The 20,434-nt window shown below is 41.2% G+C and overlaps 1 protein-coding gene across 4 annotated transcripts in view; it reads left to right on the top strand.

The window, feature by feature from the left end:
- ASCC3 (activating signal cointegrator 1 complex subunit 3) overlaps positions 1-20,434 on the top strand; it is a 524,193-nt gene that overhangs the window by 447,717 nt on the left and 56,042 nt on the right. For all 4 annotated transcript variants that reach the window (XM_077812867.1, XM_077812868.1, XM_077812866.1 and 1 more), the window contains 2 exons: positions 5,333-5,444; positions 5,869-6,003. In XM_077812867.1, coding sequence (XP_077668993.1) covers positions 5,333-5,444; positions 5,869-6,003 — 247 coding nt within the window. The remainder of the gene's footprint in view (positions 1-5,332; positions 5,445-5,868; positions 6,004-20,434) is intronic.

The raw sequence follows: 20,434 nt of genomic DNA, 5'->3' as shown, positions 1-20,434 counted from the left end.
AGCCAAAACTAGTTTTGCAGTTTGGCTCCAGAGAAAGTAAAATCTTTAAACCTTAACATTTGGGCATTGTCTCTTAACAATCCTCAAGTGTTTGCTTCAGGGATTGCTTATTGTGAGCCATTATTTCCATGCCCGCTTGGGTTTCCTTACTGCCCGCTATTAAACTAAACCAATATATTCATACAGTAAACATCCCAACAACAAGGTAAACATGCAGTATCCATAAATTATTCCAGACGGCTACAATTCCATTCCATTCCAAATATGTCCGAAGAGGACTGCGTTTTGGATTTAATTGTCAACTAATTGAGTTACAACCCTTTAGCATGCACAAGTTGCATCCCATTCACATGTGATGGTTGCTCTAACCTGTAATGATGATTGTGACATTACAAGAACATTTCCCACCCCACCCCATGGGAAAAAAATATTCCTCTGAGAATGTTGTTAGACCCCAGAACTTGCACACTGAGAAGCCAAATTACGTGATCCAGCTGCTCTTCTGGATCATGCTTTGTCCAAATAGACTATGAATCTGGGCATACAACAGGAAAAGTATCTAAGCAACATGCAAGCCATGCCTCAAATTTACAGGTGCCCGGTATTTCTGAATTTGTGGTTAAAAACTCCCTTGTGTAGAAAAACTACTTGTGAAGGTCTAAATTAAGGCAGTAAACCCACTGGCAAATTCCTTTCTGACCACCGAGAAAGTGGGATCTGATGTCTTGGAGTCCTCTGATAAACATAATCCAAATCAAGAAAGTGAGACGTAGCAGAGTTCTTGCTACCATGGTGCTATTTAAAGGAATACAATAAAATAAGTATATAACCTGCCAAAAGTTATTTTTATTAGTTTTCAGTCATAGAACAAGTAAGCAAATACGAGACAGTAATAAGTAGACAAATGTACTCATAAAGATTATAACCTACACATACAATGGTAACACATCAGCTCTGTAGTAACAGGCTCAAATGAGGCCGGGCAGTTCCCTTCCCAATCAAACATTGAATCTCAGCCACTTCAAGAGGATGTCCCCAACACAATAAACACCCACAGACACTGCTGGGACTTGCATACTGTGCTTCCCCTAACAGTGATGTGCTCAATAACATGGATTCACCACAGACATCTAAGATCACTGCCAGGGATGTGATCAGAAGGTGCCGCTTCCAATGAATTCCTCTGGCTGCCTAGGGCCACAAGCCAAGGGAAAGAACATATGAAGATGACTTTGAATGTGTATCCCATATTAAAGCTTGTACTTAAAGGATATTGTGTTTTCAGAGTTGTAAGTCTCAAGAAGCGTACATTGAGGTTGGTATTGAGTTTAGTAGATTTTGCTTAAAAAAAAAAAGAAAAGAAAACCTTCACAGTAGTAAGATTATTTGTGTAATATTTTCAGCTGTCTTTGCAACCCACTTACATTATGTGTGTCATTATTACTACCGTATAACCTGAACACAAAAAACATGGGTCTGTAACAAATGACTTCACAGCATTGACAGTTATAGCAGGACCATTTCAAGCCTGATGAAAAATTTCCCAGAGAGATCTCAGGTCAGGTTTATATAAGCTAAACAGGAAACGATTGCCACTGTCCACATTAAATCCAAAATGTTTTGTGTAACTTCATCTACATTTTATGTTGCTACACATGTCTCTATCATTCTCAACTGATGAAATTCCACACTTGCTTAGATTAGATAAATAAGTTCATGTTTCATGGTTTATTATTCTTGCTAAACTCTACTAGGTTTGCAGGGAGGGGGTTAAATATATTATTTTAAAGGACAATAAAAAGTTAGTTCCTTCAGTTTTTCATTGTTTAAATTTTATGTACTTTGTACATTTTTATGTTACTTAGGGGTTTGTTATTGCTGTTTCCCAGTGGACTACTAATGGAAGTTAGCCTGTCTAGTCCATGTGCTAGATGGTGTTAGTATAAAACTGCCTTTGACTTTCACACCTCTCAGGGGACGAGTAATTGTTGTGTTCAAACAGCCTGTAATTGTGATCCCGCTGGCTTTCTCAGTACGCTTCTGGCTATTAGAATCATTAAACAACTCAGCACCTGTTAACAGCATTGTAAATATTCAACCCTGCTTGTGTGCAGGTTGAGCCCAATATAGGAAAAGGCTTACAGAGCCCAGCCTCATAAATTAGAGCTTCTGACAAGTCAATTATTGTGAAACTGGGTTTCACAGTGAAATAAATGAAATGGTGTGCTGATAAAAAGGTAGGCTGACTGTTTATAGCAAAGGGAAAATAATGACTAGATGGTTCAATGCAGTGAGCATGAAACGGCATTGTTTTTATTCTTTATCTGTAATTAAATAGTTAGGTAATATAGCTTCATAGCAGAACTGATGTAAAGTACAGTTTATATACTTTGAACATACTAGCATGCAAACAGATCTGCATTTATCAAAATTCTATATAATCTCATTCATAAAATCATTATTGAAAACAAAGTAATATAGTCTTTACAATTGAATGGCTACACTATTTATTGGGACAAAGGTACACTGAATGACTGAGAAGCTCCCTTGGGTGTGGTTAATATTATATTTACCCTATTACAGATACTAGTTAATATACGCTGACAGTACTTCACTCAAGATCACAAATAACTGTAAAATTCTTCTTTTCATAGTCAGATTTGCATTGGGAACTTGGAAAATTTTTCCCTACAAAATTGCCAAAAGTGTAGATATCAGCAATTTTAGAAAACATCTGAAAAGGTCTGCAAAAATATTACGTTTTGTAGGGTTCTAAGAAGAAATTTGCCTATCATGATTTCTTGTTAAGCTGTAAAGAACAGCAAATTAGGCAAAGAACATGTAATACAACAATAGTGACAAAGCTATTTTCAAGAATTTGATAAGATTAAATTACTAATACAGGTCCTGATCCTGAAAAATTCATTACTTAGTGCTGTACGTATCTCATTTTTAAAATAACAGCATTACTAAATTGTCACTTCAAGAGGACTGCACACAGCAGTACTAAAAATATTCTAGTTTTTGGTCTGAGCTTTCGAACACTACGTACTAGTCTGCACCCAGAAATGAGCATTAGCAGGATGAGGCCCTAAACTGAGATCATTTTAGTATTGCTGTGTGCAATCCGAAAGAGGAATTTTAAAAAAGTCATGACAATGAAAATAAAAGATAAAGAGAAATAAACTGCTTTCCATTTTTATCAATATAACGTTGTTTCAAAAATTCTGAAGATTAACTGAGATAAGTTAATGATGTGTTGCTGAAAGGAATACAGGAATAACTTTCTTACAAATTAGCTTTTCTTCGGACAGGTCAGTGGCTCTGAATGCATTATCATCTATGATACACAAGTTTTTATCTAAACACATTAAAGGTGGTTTGTTTGTTTGTTAGTTGGGCAGCACTCTTGCTTTAAATCTATATGATGAATACTTGCTTTGAACACAGTGTAAAATGAGTATACCGAAAAAATTAGGGTCTTGTAGTCATTTACACTTGTGCAAAATTAGTTGTAATATGCTACCAGATCAGAATTTTTCACTCACTGACACTGGGTTTTATACCCACTTTGCCCAGGAGTAATTAAATATGCAAGGCAGCAGAGAATCGTGCCCCTATTTTGTGTCTGTGTATGATTACTAGAAAAGAAATCAGAAGATGCTTGTGTAGCTATTTAACACGCTGTTTCTCTCAGGTAAGCTGCTTGAAGTAAAAACGTGATTAGATAAAGAGGCTGCTAAAAATTCAGTGTTACAGAAAATATTTTAAAAAATCAGTTGAACTTCTAGTCTCTGTTGCTAATGCTAGATTAAAGGAAACCTGTAGCAACTAACTAAAGAGTGTGTGGAATGAGACTTATTTTTCCTTATAAATTTTCCCACCTATGCTAACACCAGTGCATCAGCAATAGTCAGAGCAGTAGTGGAGATGGGGCTCTAGTCTGCTGGTGCCATCGGAAGAGATGTTCAAAACGCTGGCAGCAGCGGCCGCTGGACTACTCTAGAACTTTCCCTTGTTACCGGTGGCGGAGCTGAAGGGGTGGCAGCAATGCTGGGATATTTTCGGAAGAGCTCTAAAGTAACTGAAGCAAAAGTGTGAATGAAGGAGCATCTCATATAAGCATTTCGTATTTAACTGTAGGATCCATTTCAATGTGCTATTTTTGAATGACGTAAAAAAAAAATCAACTATTTACAGATTTAAGAGGCATAAGTTCACAGCAGCTCAGTGTCCTCTTTTTTTTAATTGTGCTTTTGAATTGTTGACCTTTTCTATATTAAAAATGTTTGAATTATACTTTAAAATAGTGTTTTAATTGCACTGCTTGATTTCATAATTTATTTTTAAAGGTTTGAAACTAAAATTTAAGACTATACTCATTTCCTTTTACCAATTGTAGAGCCAATTCCTCACTTTCTTTCTTGAGTGGTCATATGGGGCCAAATTCATATGTCGTTACTCCAGTTTTATTCAGGCAAAATTCCCATTGAAATCATATTAATTTTGTCTGAATAAGAACCTGAGGTTTTGGCCCACAGGCTTCAGTTCTGCTAATAAGGAGTGCAGGAGTTGGTCCAAAACGTCAATGAGTCTTCTATTATTATGCATAGCTATAGTCAAATGTTCTGGCTCATTTAGAAATATCTTTCTTTAGTTCAGATAGTTAAGAAATATTATTACTGTACAGTGTGATAAATGTACATAAATAGAAGAACCAGGAGACTATACACTACAGTGTATACTAAATACTCCTAATGTAAAATGCCTTTTTTGATTAATTTCAGTTTTGTGAAAAGTTAGGCTGAAAAATATTAGTGTTTAATAAATCAAAACTTGGGTGTTCTGTGTGTTTTCAAAATATATCAATACAGCTAGCTTTATTATTGTCACTTCCAAAATACAAAAACATTTCTTTCTCCATCACTTCGCTGGTTAAAGGAAATATAGCCTTACCTGAGAACTATTGCTTATTTAAGCTTGGAGCCAAACAAGCTGGAAAACACTCCAGTTTACAGAATAAACTGTTTCATATTGTTTGATTTATCCTCAGCTATTTAATACTTAAAATGTTATCTTTTCATGTATAGATCCTAGTATTGTTTTGGCTACTCCCAGAGTCCATTTAAGAGTCAGCAAAAAGAAGCATGGATTTCTCTTTAGACTCGAAAGGGGAAAAATTCTATGTTTACTTGCATGACCGGTGTGGATTCTTGTTTCATCCACGCTGCTTGTGCATGTTTGTAGAATGGCAGTCTAATTACATTCATAGTCTTTTGAGAAGATGTCTTTACTGTTAAATATTGACAGTGTGCTTATGTAATTTATCTAGTTACTATAATTTAGATGATGTGAGCCATGACACCATGAACAAGTTCCTTTCAAACCTTGTTGAGAAATCCCTCATTGACCTGGAATGTTCCTACTGTATTGAAATCGGGGAGGTAAGACTAATTTATACTTCCTTAAGAATCCGTGAGTAAAAATACAGTAGAGGTAATCTTTAATGTCAATTTGTTATTTTTTTCAGCAAAGTTTTGTTTGTTCTTGTGTTGCTCTAATTATCTAATTATTACACAATTTAATAGATTTGCCCTGCATTAATCCAAAACTCCTGCAATAAGGAGACAATGGGAATCCCCAGTTCCTGCTCTTAGATCTTGAAATTTCATGTCTGACTTCAGAAATAGAGCCTCTCACAAGTTTGTTAATGCTGAAAACTGGGTTTTTCCAATCAGTTTGGCAACTGGACTAGTGTGAGGCTGTTGAACCATTTTGCAATCTCATTTTCATCGCTGTCTATTTTAAAATACAATCTTTTCACGTGTTTTTATACATTTCATGGTATATTTTCTTCCCTTCTAACAGGATAATCGTTGCATTGAACCTCTAACATACGGCCGCATTGCTTCTTACTACTATTTGAAGCATCAAACTGTTAGGATGTTCAAGGATCGGTTGAAACCTGAATGCAGTGTTGAAGAATTGCTCTCAGTTCTGTCAGTAAGTGATAACTTTTTCTTCATCTTAATATATATAGCTTAATTTTAAAAGGCACAAATAACTTAGTGAATCTGTGCACGTGCATGCACATACACAAACATGATTAAATAGCATTTCTACCCTGTCCTTGAAGTAGTTAATGACCTACATTGTCTCCAAAGTTTGGTAGTTTTCCATTGCCTCACGTTGAACTCTGTCACCTACCTTGTTAGCTGAATGTCAGACCGAAATATGCAAGGCACCATAGCTGGGTGTCTATCTTATCGATGATAAAGACAGGTCCCAGACTAGGAGTATATTGGAGACATCTGAATTGTCGTCTTGTTTCTCTAAGATTTTACTGGTGTAGATTGTGAACAGCAAAATCTAGTCATCCAAGAGTTGAACTGTCTGAGGATTTCTGGGCTCCTCCAAGTGAGCCATGAGCTTTATTAATAGAGGTGCTCCCTCCTCCTTACTCAGAAAGGGGAAAATATCCATGAATGACTCCTCCGTACAGAAACATAGACATTGTCACATTAGATATGATCAGTTGTCTGTATTTTAGAAGAAGATGTGAAATCCTCATAATGAACAATAATCCAAGGGAGAATTTTCCCCATAATGTGAGAAAGTTAGTGAATCTCTTCTTTAACGAAAAATGTGGTTTGATAGTCGTTATATAAATATGTATATAAGTATTATTTTGGCTATTGTAACCGAGGATGTTATAGCCCATATATTGTAAACATCTAATCCTTTACTGGATGCTGTGCTCTTTGCCACTTGGGTGGGGGGAAAGTATTTTTATCAGTTTTATGTTTATTATCTTTTAATTTTATTGGAATGTTCCCTTGTTCTTGTGCAATGAGGGGGAGATTAAAAAAAAAAAAAGCCTGACTGACCTCCTCTTTAGTATTTACTGTACCTCTACCGTATACCCCCAGCAGCTATGTTTACACTGCACACCAATGGCAGCAGCATGTAGGATATGTGTAGCTACACTCTGCTGAGAAAAGCAGGCTATGTCCACACTGCAGCATATAATTACACACACCAGTGAAAGGCTCTGGCAGGGGGAAGGCAGCAGGGAGCTGCTGGAGCTTTTGTCTTCTGCCTTTCCTTGCCAGACCCTATCCCTCCAGCCAGAGAAGGAGAAATTTTTCCTTCTCCTTTCCCTGCAGTAAGGAAGAGCTCCGGCGGCAAGGAGGCAGCAGGACATTATACTGCTATTTTTAGCAGTATAGACGGGGAAGACATTGCTTGAGCGTGTCGAGAACCGTGTAGGGTTCAGGCATGTCTTTGCTCACCTAAGCAATGCCTCACTGTCTACAATGCTATTTATACTTGTGCTAGCAAGGTGTGTAGTATATGTGCCTTTAGTTAGCTTCTCTCTCAACGAGGTAAACTTTTAAAGTCTCTCTTCATGTGGAAGACTTTTCGTGTCTCTAATCATAGAATCATAGAATATCAGGGTTGGAAGGGACCCCTGAAGGTCATCTAGTCCAACCCCCTGCTCGAAGCAGGACCAATTCCCAGTTAAATCATCCCAGCCAGGGCTTTGTCAAGCCTGACCTTAAAAACCTCTAAGGAAGGAGATTCTACCACCTCCCTAGGTAACGCATTCCAGTGTTTCACCACCCTCTTAGTGAAAAAGTTTTTCCTAATATCCAATCTAAACCTCCCCCACTGCAACTTGAGACCATTACTCCTCATTCTGTCATCTGCTACCATTGAGAACAGTCTAGAGCCATCCTCTTTGGAACCCTCTTTCAGGTAGTTGAAAGCAGCTATCAAATCCCCCCTCATTCTTCTCTTCTGCAGGCTAAACAATCCCAGCTCCCTCAGCCTCTCCTCATAAGTCATGTGTTCTAGACCCCTAATCATTTTTGTTGCCCTTCGCTGGACTCTCTCCAATTTATCCACATCCTTCTTGTAGTGTGGGGCCCAAAACTGGACACAGTACTCCAGATGAGGCCTCACCAATGTCGAATAGAGGGGAACGATCACGTCCTTCGATCTGCTTGCTATGCCCCTACTTATACAACCCAAAATGCCATTGGCCTTCTTGGCAACAAGGGCACACTGCTGACTCATATCCAGCTTCTCGTCCACTGTCACCCCTAGGTCCTTTTCCGCAGAACTGCTGCCTAGCCATTCGGTCCCTAGTCTGTAGCGGTGCATTGGATTCTTCCATCCTAAGTGCAGGACCCTGCACTTATCCTTATTGAACCTCATCAGATTTCTTTTGGCCCAATCCTCCAATTTGTCTAGGTCCTTCTGTATCCTGTCCCTCCCCTCCAGCGTATCTACCACTCCTCCCAGTTTAGTATCATCCGCAAATTTGCTGAGAGTGCAATCCACACCATCCTCCAGATCATTTATGAAGATATTGAACAAAACCGGCCCCAGGACCGACCCTTGGGGCACTCCACTTGATACCGGCTGCCAACTAGACATGGAGCCATTGATCACTACCCGTTGAGCCCGACAATCTAGCCAGCTTTCTACCCACCTTATAGTGCATTCATCCAGCCCATACTTCCTTAACTTGCTGACAAGAATACTGTGGGAGACAGTGTCAAAAGCTTTGCTTTTAATCATTGTCATTGTCCTTCTGTAGGCCTTTTGTTTCTGAGAGATAGACTGTATTTACTAGGGAACCCAAGAGAACAGTGTTCCAGATGAGGGCATACCATAGATTTACCTAACAGCATTATAATATTTATTATTATTAGTCTCTATCCCTTTATTAATGCAGGCTGACCTTTTGTTTGTTTTTTTCCACTGTTGGGCACAGAGCTGTCTATAGTGTTGCCCATGTGTTTTTTCCTAGTGATTACAATTAATGTAGAGCAGTGGTTTCCAAATTAGGGGTGCCCCTTGTTCAGAGAGAGCCCCTGGCAGGCCAGGCCAGTTTGTTTACTTGCTGTGTCCACAGATTCGGCCAATCACAGCTCCCAGTAGCCATGGTTCGCCGTTCTCAGCCAATGGGGGCTGCGGAAAGCAGCGCGGACCACGGAACGTGGTGGCCACCGCTTCCCGCAGCCCCCATTGGCCTGGAGCAGCGAACCGCGGCCAGTGGGAGCCGCGATCAGCCGAACCTGTGAACACAGCAGGTAAACAAACCAGCCTGGCCCACCAGGGGCTCTCCCTGAACAAGCGGTGCCCCTAGTTTGGGAACCACTGATGTACAGATCCATCAGTATTTAAATTTTTCCTTCTCTGTGCATCACCTAGTACTTATCTATATTGAATTTCATTTAATATGTTAAATAATGCTGGTCCCACTACATATCCTTATTTGCCAAGGTGCTGGTAAAAAGGGAAGTTTCTTCCTAACCCCAGGTAGTTAGTGATCGATCCAATTTCAAACACCTTCAAACTCTGGGGAATTTCAGAACCAAACTTTGTGACTGAGGCCCATTCCTACATAAAAGTTTTGCTAAAAATCCAAGAGACTGCTGCAACTTATAAAATGTTTGTTTACATTCTTAAAACTAATTAGACAAAATAAAATCAATGAAGGTCCAAATTCTTTGATATGGAAACTTGAAAAGGTAAAACAGAGCAAGGGAAGTATGGAATCCTTATTATGTTGATGGTGAATAACTTTTATAGCCTACAGTTTTACTTATTTTTATGCAGATGTTGGTTTTCATAATTGCTAGTTAAATTATTATTCCATCTTTCTTTATTAAAGGTGTAAAATGAGTTTTTCACAATCGGATGCTGTCTTGAAAAGATTAGGCATTTTAACAGAATTATCGCCAAGTTTTTTCTCAAAACTGAATTAATGAGCTCTATAATTAAGGCAGTTGCTTCACACCACTATTATTAACCAATAACATTACATCTGTCTTGCTCCATTGATGCCCTCTTCCTACTTATTGAAACATTTAGCAGTTTTGGCAACAGGGAATTGCATGGCATGGGGTAAGTAGTCTAATTAGATGTAAGTGAAAATCCTAGGAGAAAAGGATATTTAAAAAGTAATTTGAAAAATCTCTTAATGATGCTGGCACTGAAAGCTGTAGCCTATAGTAGAAAAGGCATGTCAACATTGCAAAACATGATTATAATTTTAATCATTTTGCTGATGTGACTTACTTTTAAAGTTTTGACTTTCTTTGAATACATTAATTAAAATAACTTCCTTAAACTCTTCTAAAATGTGTCTGCAAAAGTCTGTAGCATTGAATTATAGGTGTCTTTTTTTAATTCATTGTCTTTCAGAACTACAGACTTTACAAAAATTAATTCTATTGTGCGAAATTCAGCAGTGACATATGTGGTGGTATAATGTAGACATCAAGGAGCATTGTTGTAATTTGCAGGCTGTGAAAGCAGAAGTGTGAGATTGTAAGAGGGAAAGTAATCAACATGAGGGTTTAGGATGGAAGTTACACTGATTCATGACAAATTACCAACATGTAATTTACACAGCCTCTTGTCACCTGAATGCAGAAATTACTGGGTGAGGTGCTTTGGTCTGTTTTATTCAGGAGGTCAAACTCAGTGACCACATTGGTCCCTTCTCGCCTTAAAATCTGTGAATTCCACCAATTCTATTTAAGAGCTCCAGGGGCATATTTTCCCTTAATCCAGTATTGCATACAAATGATAATTCCAAATTATGCACCAGACAGCTACCACTGGGAACCTGCAGTTTATCTCATGGTAAACTGGTTCGTATTCACTCAATCCATAGCACTGACAGTGTCCCCTCTCTCAAAACGAAAAGTCATTGGAAAAAGCAAGATTTCCTTCAACTTTCTTCCCAGTGACCAAGACAGTTGCTTTCATGCGAGCCCTGCATCCCACTCTCATAATCTGTTTTTTGGGTTTCATAAGAATGGCCATATTGGGTCAAATCAGTGATCCATCTGTCCCAGTATCCTGTCATCCAACAGTGGCTACTGGGCATGCTTCAGAGGGAATGAACAGAACGGCAATTATCTAGCGATCCATTCCCTGTCATCCAATCCCAGCTTCTGGTTGCCAGAGATATAGGGACATCCAGAGCATGGGGTTGTGGCACTGACCATCTTGGCTAATAGCCGTTGATGGACCTATTCTCCATGAACTGTTCTATTTCTTTTTTTGAAGCCAGTTATACTTTTGGCCTTCACAACATCCCAAGACAGTGAGTTCCACTGATTAACTGTGCGTTGTGTGACGAGATAATTTATGATGAGATAACTGGCTCTGTGAATGAGGGGAAAGCAGTGGATGTGTTGTTCCTTGACTTTAGCAAAGCTTTTGATATGGTCTCCCACAGTATTCTTGCCAGCAAGTTAAAGAAGTATGGGCTGGATGAATGGACTATAAGGTGGATAGAAAGCTGGCTAGATCGTTGGACTCAGTGGGTAGTGATCAATGGCTCCATGTCTAGTTGGCAGCCGGTATCATGCAGAGTGCCTCAAGGGTTGGTCCTGGGGCCTGTTTTGTTCAATGTCTTCATTAATGATCTGGAGGATGGCATGGACTGCACCCTCAGCAAGTTTGCAGATGACACTAAACTGAGAGGAGTGGTAGATACGCTGGAGGGTAGGGATAGGATTCAGAGGGACCTAGACAAATTAGAGGATTGGCCAAAAGAAATCTGATGAAGTTCAACTAGGACAAGAGCACTTAGGACGGAAGAATCCCATGCACCGCTACAGACTAAGGGCCGAATGGCTGGGCAGCAGTTCTGCAGAAAAGGACCTAGGGGTTACAGTGGACGAGAAGCTGGATATGAGTCAACAGCGTGCCCTTGTTCCCAAGAAGGCTAACGGCATTTTGGGCTGTATAAGTAGGGGCATTACCAGCAGATTGAGGGACGTGATCGTTCCCCTCTATTCGACATTGGTGAGGCCTCATCTGGAGTACCGTGTCCAGTTTTGGGTCCCACACAACAAGAAGGATGTGGAAAAATTGGAAAGAGTCCAGCAGAGGGCAACAAAAATGCTTAGGGGGCTGGAGCACATGACTTATGAGGAGAGGCTGAGGGAATTGGGATTGTTTAGTCTGCGGAAGAGAAGAATGAGGGGGGATTTGATAGCTGCTTTCAACTACCTGAAAGGGGGTCCAAAGAGGGTGGATCTAGACTGTTCTCAGTGGTAGCAGATGACAGAACAAGGAGCAATGGTCTCAAGTTGCAATGGGGGAGGTCTAGGTTGGCTATTAGAAAAAACGTTTTCACTAGGAGGATGGTGGAGCACTGGAATGGGTTACCTAGGGAGGTAGTGGAATCTCCTTCCTTAGAAGTTTTCAAGGTCAGGCTTGACAAAGCCCTAGCTGGGATGATTTAGTTGGGGATTGGTCCTGCTTTGAGCAGGGGGTTGGACTAGATGACCTCCTGAGCCTTAAACACCCCTAAGGATGGAGATTCCACCACCTCCCTAGGTAACCCATTCCAGTTCCTCACCACCCTTTTAGTGAAATAGTGTTTCCTAATATCCAACCTAGATCCCCCACTGCAACTTGAGATCATTGTTCCTTGTTCTGTCATCTGCCACCACCTTGAACAGCCTAGCTCCATCCTCTTTGGAACCCCCCTTCACGTAGTTGAAGGCTGCTATCAAATCCCCCCTCATTCTTCTCTTCTGCAGACTAAATAAGCCCAGTTCCCTCAGCTTCTCCTCGTAAGCCATGTGCCCCAGCCGCCTAATCATTTTTGTTGCCCTCCGCTGGACTCTCTCCAATTTGTCCACATCCTTTCTGTAGTGGAGGGCCCAAAACTCCAGGTGTGGCCTCACCAATGCTGAATAGAGGGGAATAATCACTTTCCTCGATCTGCAGGTAATGCTCCTACCAGGGGCGGCAGGTTTGTATAATTTTTGGTGGTGCCCAGAACGGGTCCAAGTCCTGTCCCCCAACCCCGTCTAAGGCTCTGGGAGGGAGTTTGGGTGTGAGCTCTCAGCTGGGGTAGGCGGTTAAGGTGCGGGAGATGGGCTCTGGGAGGGAGTTTGGGTGCGGGGTCTGGGCTGGGGCAGGTGGTTGGGGTGCGGGATAGGGTGAGGGGTGTAGCACTTACCTTGGGTGGCTCCCAAAAGTGACCCGCACCCCCCTCTGGCAACAGCTCCTCGGTGGGGGACCAGAGGGATCTCCATGCACTGCTGCCCACAGGCACTGTCCCCGCAGCTCCCATTGGCTGCAGCTCATGCAGCATGCGGACATGTGCCCCACCCCCAGGGGCTGCAGGAACATGCTGGCTGCTTCTGGAAGCAGAGCAAGCAAGCAAGTGGGCAGGCAGCCACCTTAGCCCTGTTTCACTGCCGGTGGTGGCAGCAGGGACCCCTGGCCCTTCTAAATTGCACAGGGGCAGCGGGAGGGGCCAGGGGTGACACTCTGGGGGAGGTGCACAGGGGCAGTTGACGAAGCCAGGGAAGAGACCCGGCTCCGAACTTTGATGCAGCTGGGACCCTGTGCTCTCATATTGGTGGAGCACAAGCACCACGAACCCATAAAACTCGCCACCCCTGGCTCCTACTAATGCAGCCCAATATGCCATTAGCCTTCTTGGCAACAAGGTCACACTGTTGACTCATATCTAGCTTCTTGTCCACTGCAATCCCCAGGTCCTTTTCTGCAGAACTGCCACTTAGCCAGTCGTCCCCAGCCTGTAGCAGTGCATGGGATTCTTCCGTCCTACATGCAGGACTCTGCGCTTGTCCTTGTTGAACCTCAACCAGATTTCTTTAAGCCCAATCCTCCAATTTGTCTAAATCACTCTGGATCCTATCCCTATCCTCCAGTGTATCTACCTCTCCCCACCCAGCTTAGTGTCATCCGCAAACTTGCTGAGGGTGCAATACATCCCATCATCCAAATGAAGATGTTGAACAAAACTGGCCCCAGGACCGACCCCTGGGGCACTCCGCTTGATACCGGCTGCCAACTAGGCATCAAGCCATTGATAACTACCTGTTGAGCCTGAAGATCTAGCCAGCTTTCTAACGACCTTATAATCTTCTTGGAGAGTAGGGATCTGGGCGTAGTGGAGATGGGGCTGTGCTGGGATGAAACAGGCCAGCCCTGGGGAGCTGCCACAGGGCAGAAGAGCCTGCGGCAGGTGTGGGGAGGTGGTAGTTCTCTCAGGGAGAGATGGAGGCCAAAGGGGAGGCAAGGAAGTTGTGCAGCTGCTAAGAGGATCCAGACTGGACGTTGTGCCGGGGGAGGGGGCAAGGCAGGGGGCGGTCCCTGTGGTTGGATCTGGCTGCCCACTGAAGGGCCCAGATGCTGGATTTGCCTCGTCCAGCCACCCTGGACTTCCACAGATCTGTGAGGCTGAGGAGCTGCCCCTGCCCTAAGGACCCCTTGCCCAGAGCCGAACCTATGGGATCCATGCACATGTCGCCACAGGCCCCTCTGCTCTAGCAGCTCCCCTCCTCCGCAGGGGAGGAGCCCTGAAGCTCTCTTGTCACATGGGGATTTATCTCTTCTTTCCCACCCCCATCCCACTCCCTAGCATGGACTTCAAACTCAGCACCTTGAAGGGTTCCCCTCTTTCCCCTGTGCTGAGTGAGGTGCTCAAGGGACATGAATCTCCAAAAGAGGGCGCAGCAAAAATAAAAAGGTTGGGAATCTCTGACTTACATGAATAGTTCCAACAGCTGCAGGATGGTGCTTAGTTATCTGACTTAATGTGATTATGTGGCTGGGCAAATGGACACAGGTTTTACCTTTTTGTAAAGACCTCAGATTAGTTTACACTACTTTTTCTTTTTTCTTGCCATCTTCTAGCTCCTTTGCTTAGCTGCCTGTCATTTTGCTCTTTCATTTCTGTTTTTCTGTGTTTTCCCCACAAGAGGGAGCTCATCTGTGCTTATTCCTATACCTTAAATGTAGGCGTGGAAGGATTAGATTTTTATTGGTAAATGTTAGTGAATGTCAATTTCAGGATGCACACACAAACCGAAAAAAAAAAAAAAATTCCATTGGCGGTAATCAAAATTTATAGATAGGCAAAGTAAGAAAAATGCCAATTGATAACTTATTAGAGTTTGATTTAAGGATATTTACTTCATATATTTTGGCATCTGATGTTGACAATTTTTGTTTTAACAGTTACAACATTTTAACTTTTTGAATCTTGGCATCAACTATCATTAAATAATTGTCTAGCCTCCCCCAACTGTCTGACTCCCCCATAATTTCCTGCAACAGTGAAAATTTAAATAGATAAAGCTTAAAAATAAATATTGATATTTGTCAAAAGTATAAAAAATATAAAAATTAAAATCTACCAAACAAATGCAAATTTTGTGCAGGGCAGGCTTTTTTTTCTTCTACTTTAAATCCTGGAGGTTTATAATCCTAAAAGACCACAGCAATGAGTAGGAACTCTGCTGTAAATGTGGGGTTATAGCCCTTCTTTCTGTGATTTAAGCATCAGTTCATCCTCCAAGTGCCCACATATCCAACAACTATCTCTCTGCCTGAAGTTGGCAATATGCTGTTGCAGTAGCTTGTACTGGGTTATACCTCTTGGAATTAGGCAGAAAACTTGGCACTGGCTGTGGTACTAGATTGGGTGGGCTAGTGAGACAGCTATTGTACTTCCTGGTATGTAAGTACCAATAATAGGTGGGAAGTCAGTTAAAACAGAAAAGGTCTATGATCACCTCCCCCTGTTTCAACAACTGCTATGACTTTCTGTTTTTAGGGTTTATTTCTCTGGTTTTTTACCGCCACTCTTTATATTCTGTATGTCACTATTAGTGCATGTCCTTGGCAATCTTATTCTAGTCATAATTAAGCATTTGTGAGTGTTTGCAGGACTGTATTAGAACAGAGTAAGTTTTCATTGTAGAACTGGAACCCTACTCTGTATCAATATGTAAGTTATTACTGCCCATGTCCAGTTTTTAGCAAGAACCTTTTGAGGCTGGTTTCACTTAGTTGGGAGGAAAGAAATTAATGATTTGTGAAATAATTTTCTACAAAAAAGTGGACAATTTTGCATTTTACTTTCTCCACAAGATGCCATAAAAACATTATTGGTCCCGCCCTGTTGTTAACAAGTAAAAATGTATAAGGCATTAAGGATTTAAGGCAATAAGCCATAATTTTATTAAATTATTTTTGCTTCTGTTCTCTGAATCTATTCATGAAAAATCAGATCACTTCTACAAAACAAGTCAGGTTCTAAGAGATGCTTATTGATGTATTGATCAGTTTCAAAAGAGGTAAAGGTACTATTGTGAATTTCTTATGGATATACATCTAAAACTGACTATTTCCAGCATGTTGTTGTTTTTAGGAATGGATTTCGGTGTAGGGAACCGTTGGTTACATATATTTTACCACTCAAACTTCATTTCACATGAAAGAGCAATCAGTCCCTAGTCCTGTAAAGGTTTATGCATATGCTTGATTTCATATACTGGGAGTTAATTCTAATGACTTCAATGAACTACTCACAGCACATAAAGTTAAGCACATGCATAAGCTTTTGCAGGATCAGGGCCTTAGTTTGTATACCTCATGTTCTCTCCATATCCTTTCATTAGGTGTTCACATACGCAGATCCATGTGTAGGCTCAGAGCTTTAATTTGTAATCATAATTTTTTCCAAAGAGCATGACAATAAACGATTAATAATTAAGGCTGCAGTTTTGTCATGGACGTCTGTGGTGGTGTATGCACACCCTGTCCTCCTTCGGGGTGGATTGTGGATGTGCTGACACCGTGGTTACAGTCTGCCAGACTGTCTTGGGCCTCCCAACATTGCAACCCAAAGGCCAGAGTCAAAGCAGCAGCCCTTGGGTTCTGGCATGGCCTGAGACAATATGGCCACCAATGAGCACAGGGCAGTGTGGCCTAATGGCCGGAATCAATACAGCGGTCCTTGAGTGCAGGATAGCACAGGCCTAATAGCCACATCCGAGGGCCATCACCAAAGTGGGTGGCACCCGGGGTAGGTGAACCCAGGCCCACCCAGCTCCACCGGGTCCTAACCCAGGGCCTTAACAGTGGCGAAGTGGTCTGGTGGGAATCCAATCGCAACATGCTGACCTTACACGGGTGGGAGATACTCCACTTCCCTGGGTCACTTCAGGAAACCCAATAGGAAGTTGCAGTCCATATGACGTCTGGCTCTCCAGGCTCCTCAGTGCAGGTAATTCCCTTAGACTCTGACTCTAGCCAGTCAACTGTAGGCAAGAGGTCTCTGGCGCACATGGCTGTAATGGCTCCTGGGCTGGAGCCTCCACTGAGCATCCTTCCTCCTTGGTGGTCAGCCCAGACTGAGCTGGGCTGTTCTCTTTTATACTAGCACAGCAGTTGGAGCATGCCCAGTGCGGTCTGAGGGGCAGGACTTCCTCCACCCATAGTGTGGAATTTACTCTTTCCTGCCTAGAGCAAGGTATGCATACCCTGTCACAGAAGCCATGAATTTGAATAAATTCCATGAAATGGCCCCAAACTGAATGGTGTTGTGAGCTAGTGCATGGGGTTGCAATGCCACTCAAATCTGGCCCTCTGGCCTTCCATCTCCACCTACAGGGGGGAGGACATGCCAAACCTAAGTGACACTGCAAACCCCTTTCCTAGGTCACAATGCCTGGATTGGGAAACTGGGCCCAGCTCCACAGGACAGAAACCCCCATTGTAAGGTGAGCATGGTGTGGGCTTGCTCTCCAAACATCCTCTCCTGGCTCCCTGCTCCCCCTTTCCATTACAAGTTTGTTGTTTTCCCACACCTCTGCTGTAAAATTTATTTAAAATTTCTGTGGCAAAATCAAAGGCCCAATAATAATATGTAGCAAATGGGGGAGGTAATCCAAATAAGGGATTTATGGGAAGGGATAGCTCAAAATAGACATGGAATTGTTATATATAAGAATCTTTGCAACAATATTGACTTGTTTTATGCCAAACTTTATGCACTTCTTTCATTTCCTGTGCTATAATAATAAAACATAATAGAATTCAGATGACTAAAAGTTAAAAATGTTAAACATGGGAACTAGCAAATAACAAATTTTCAATATTAGTAATAGACAATGATATGCAGACAAGCTGTATATTTTCACAAAATTTCACAAAAATCTTTACAATTTTGTTGGAGGCCATTTGAATAAGCAAAAAAATTGTCTTGTGCAATATTGAAAAGAAATGACTGCTTTTTGCATTGAATCATATAGCATGTTATACTGCATGTTCCCATGTGAAATGTGATGTTCTTCAAAATGAAATTTTGCAGTACAAAATTGTTTTAAAAATCCAGGTGTTTATTCATAAATAGGACCATTTTTAATGTAGTTTGGCCATCTGTGACTATTTTGACCATTTGAACTGCTTACTTATGCAAAAATACCTATCTTCACTATTATCTTGTCCATTGTTTGTCTGCCCTTCCATCTGTTGCATATCGTCATCGTCCTAGACAGTGAACTCTCTGAGGCTGGTCTTGTTTTACTCAGTTGTGCAGTGCCTAGTGTAGTGGAGACCTGATCCCTGGTTGGAGTCTATAGGTCACTACCCCAATTATATCTATATTAATTACTTAATGAGTCCATTTTCACTATAAAAAAAAATGTCCTATTCTCAAGTAGAAATAAATTTAATCACTCTCATGAAAGGAAAACAAAATACTACAATTTCTGTATTTCATGATTTTCATATCTCAATGGCGATCTCTAGCTCAGCCCTAGTAACATATACTTTTTAACAGAAAACAGGGAGTTAATTCATAAATGAGAATTACCTTGTTTTTCTCTAGTCCCAGTAGATGGTGCAGCTTGGAACACAGCTCATTCTGTAGTACTTGAACATAGTCATTTTTCCAAACAAGATGGCATAGTGAATTTTTCACTGCAGGCATTCTAGTCTGATGACCTCAATTTTGAGTGTCTCCCAGACATAAGTAATACCATCATTGTTTGATTTTTAGTTCTGGAGCTAACTTTAAACTAAAAACACCTGGTGCTGCTTGCCTTCCCAGCAAAGCACAATCAGTAGGTAAATCAAAATGACAATGCCCACCACTCATGGCTGGCTGACTGTGGCATATTGTATTTTTTCTTAGCTCTTCCCTCCTTGTGCTATAAGTTAAAAAGCAGAAGAAGAAATCTGGCATTTGTGAAATAAAATGTGAGCCCCATTAGTCCTATAGTCATTCACTCTTTCACCTATGATAAACAAACTTTTTTTCTTCTGTTAAAATTATGTAATTCCATATCTGTTTCTCCTTGTCAGTTTAAAAAAACTAGAAAGAATGCTCAAGCAAAGTTAAAATTAAACGTACAGAATCAATTAAATTATTTGTTTATAGTGAAAGGTTTGTACTATAGGCTTCCTAGTGCCTAGACAGAAGGCTGTAAAATGGATAAATGCTCCCCATTACTATAGCATAATTTAATTTAATTTAATTTTTTGTTTTTATTGTATTTAAGGGAAAAAAATCTTATGAAAGAGAATATCACATCACTTTGTTAAATTGCTATACAGTCTTATTGTTGATATGTGAAAATCACTGTTAAATTTCAGTTTGTTCATTAATTGTATACATACAATCTCAGTGGACATAACATACAGTATGTTTTATTATATGGCTCTGAGGGTTAATCTTCCAGGTTATCCAGCTCAATCATTTTACTTCAGTAGCTTGTGATAATGAAGTATTTTCTTTCTGTCTTTCTTTATTTCAAATCAAGTATTTTAATGTCGTGCACCTGTGTGCACAAATCAGGCAGTGGTCAGACTTGATGGGGCAGCCATTGCTGTTTTCCTGGCTCTCTTTCTGAAAGTGATCCCATAATCCTGAGCGTGCTACACTTGTCTTGCAGGTATCTATTCGGTTTCAGGGAAGGTATTTCTTCCCATTTCAGTGGTTAGGCCTGTAGCAATGCTCTTAAATGGAGGGAGAATTAAGCTGAGATGAGAGTTGGTCCTTTGTGAGTGGCAGCTGTCAGTCTGGAAGCCAACCGGGGGGCTAGTTTAAATGGCCAGGGATGTCCCTTGCAGAACTACTGAAAGGGACCTTACTAGATTAAACAAACTTCTTTCCTGCTCTCGTCACCTGGGAATTTTTCCTATACTTGTTCTCACATCTGTTGTGTTTTCCTTCATGGTCGTGTGTGCTCACCAGTGGGTAATTTTGGTGGTTTTAAAAAAAGGAGCTTTGCTTTCCCTCCCTGGCTCATTTTCTTTGTGTTGTGTTTCCCTCAAATTCCCTCCTGGTATTAGATTCCAGCCATCTCTGAGGTCAGGAAGGAATTTCTCACTGTCTGCTATCCTCATTTGGCAGATTTTGGATCGTTTGCCTCATGAACAAGTTTTCACTTTCCTGAGGGAGTTCCAGAGACACACTGCACCTTTATACCTGCGTCACTGTTTTCATGCTGTTGTGTATGAGCTTTTTTATGCCCAGACAGATTGTCCTTGTTGAGGAAACATGATCCAGAAGAGCAGCTGAATCAAATGGCTCACCATCGCAAGTAGCATATGCTCAGTGGATTTG

The sequence above is a fragment of the Eretmochelys imbricata genome, chromosome 3 (assembly GCF_965152235.1).
Source record: "Eretmochelys imbricata isolate rEreImb1 chromosome 3, rEreImb1.hap1, whole genome shotgun sequence".
Classification (NCBI taxonomy): domain Eukaryota; kingdom Metazoa; phylum Chordata; order Testudines; family Cheloniidae; genus Eretmochelys; species Eretmochelys imbricata.
This window is presented reverse-complemented; position numbering and strand designations above follow the sequence as displayed.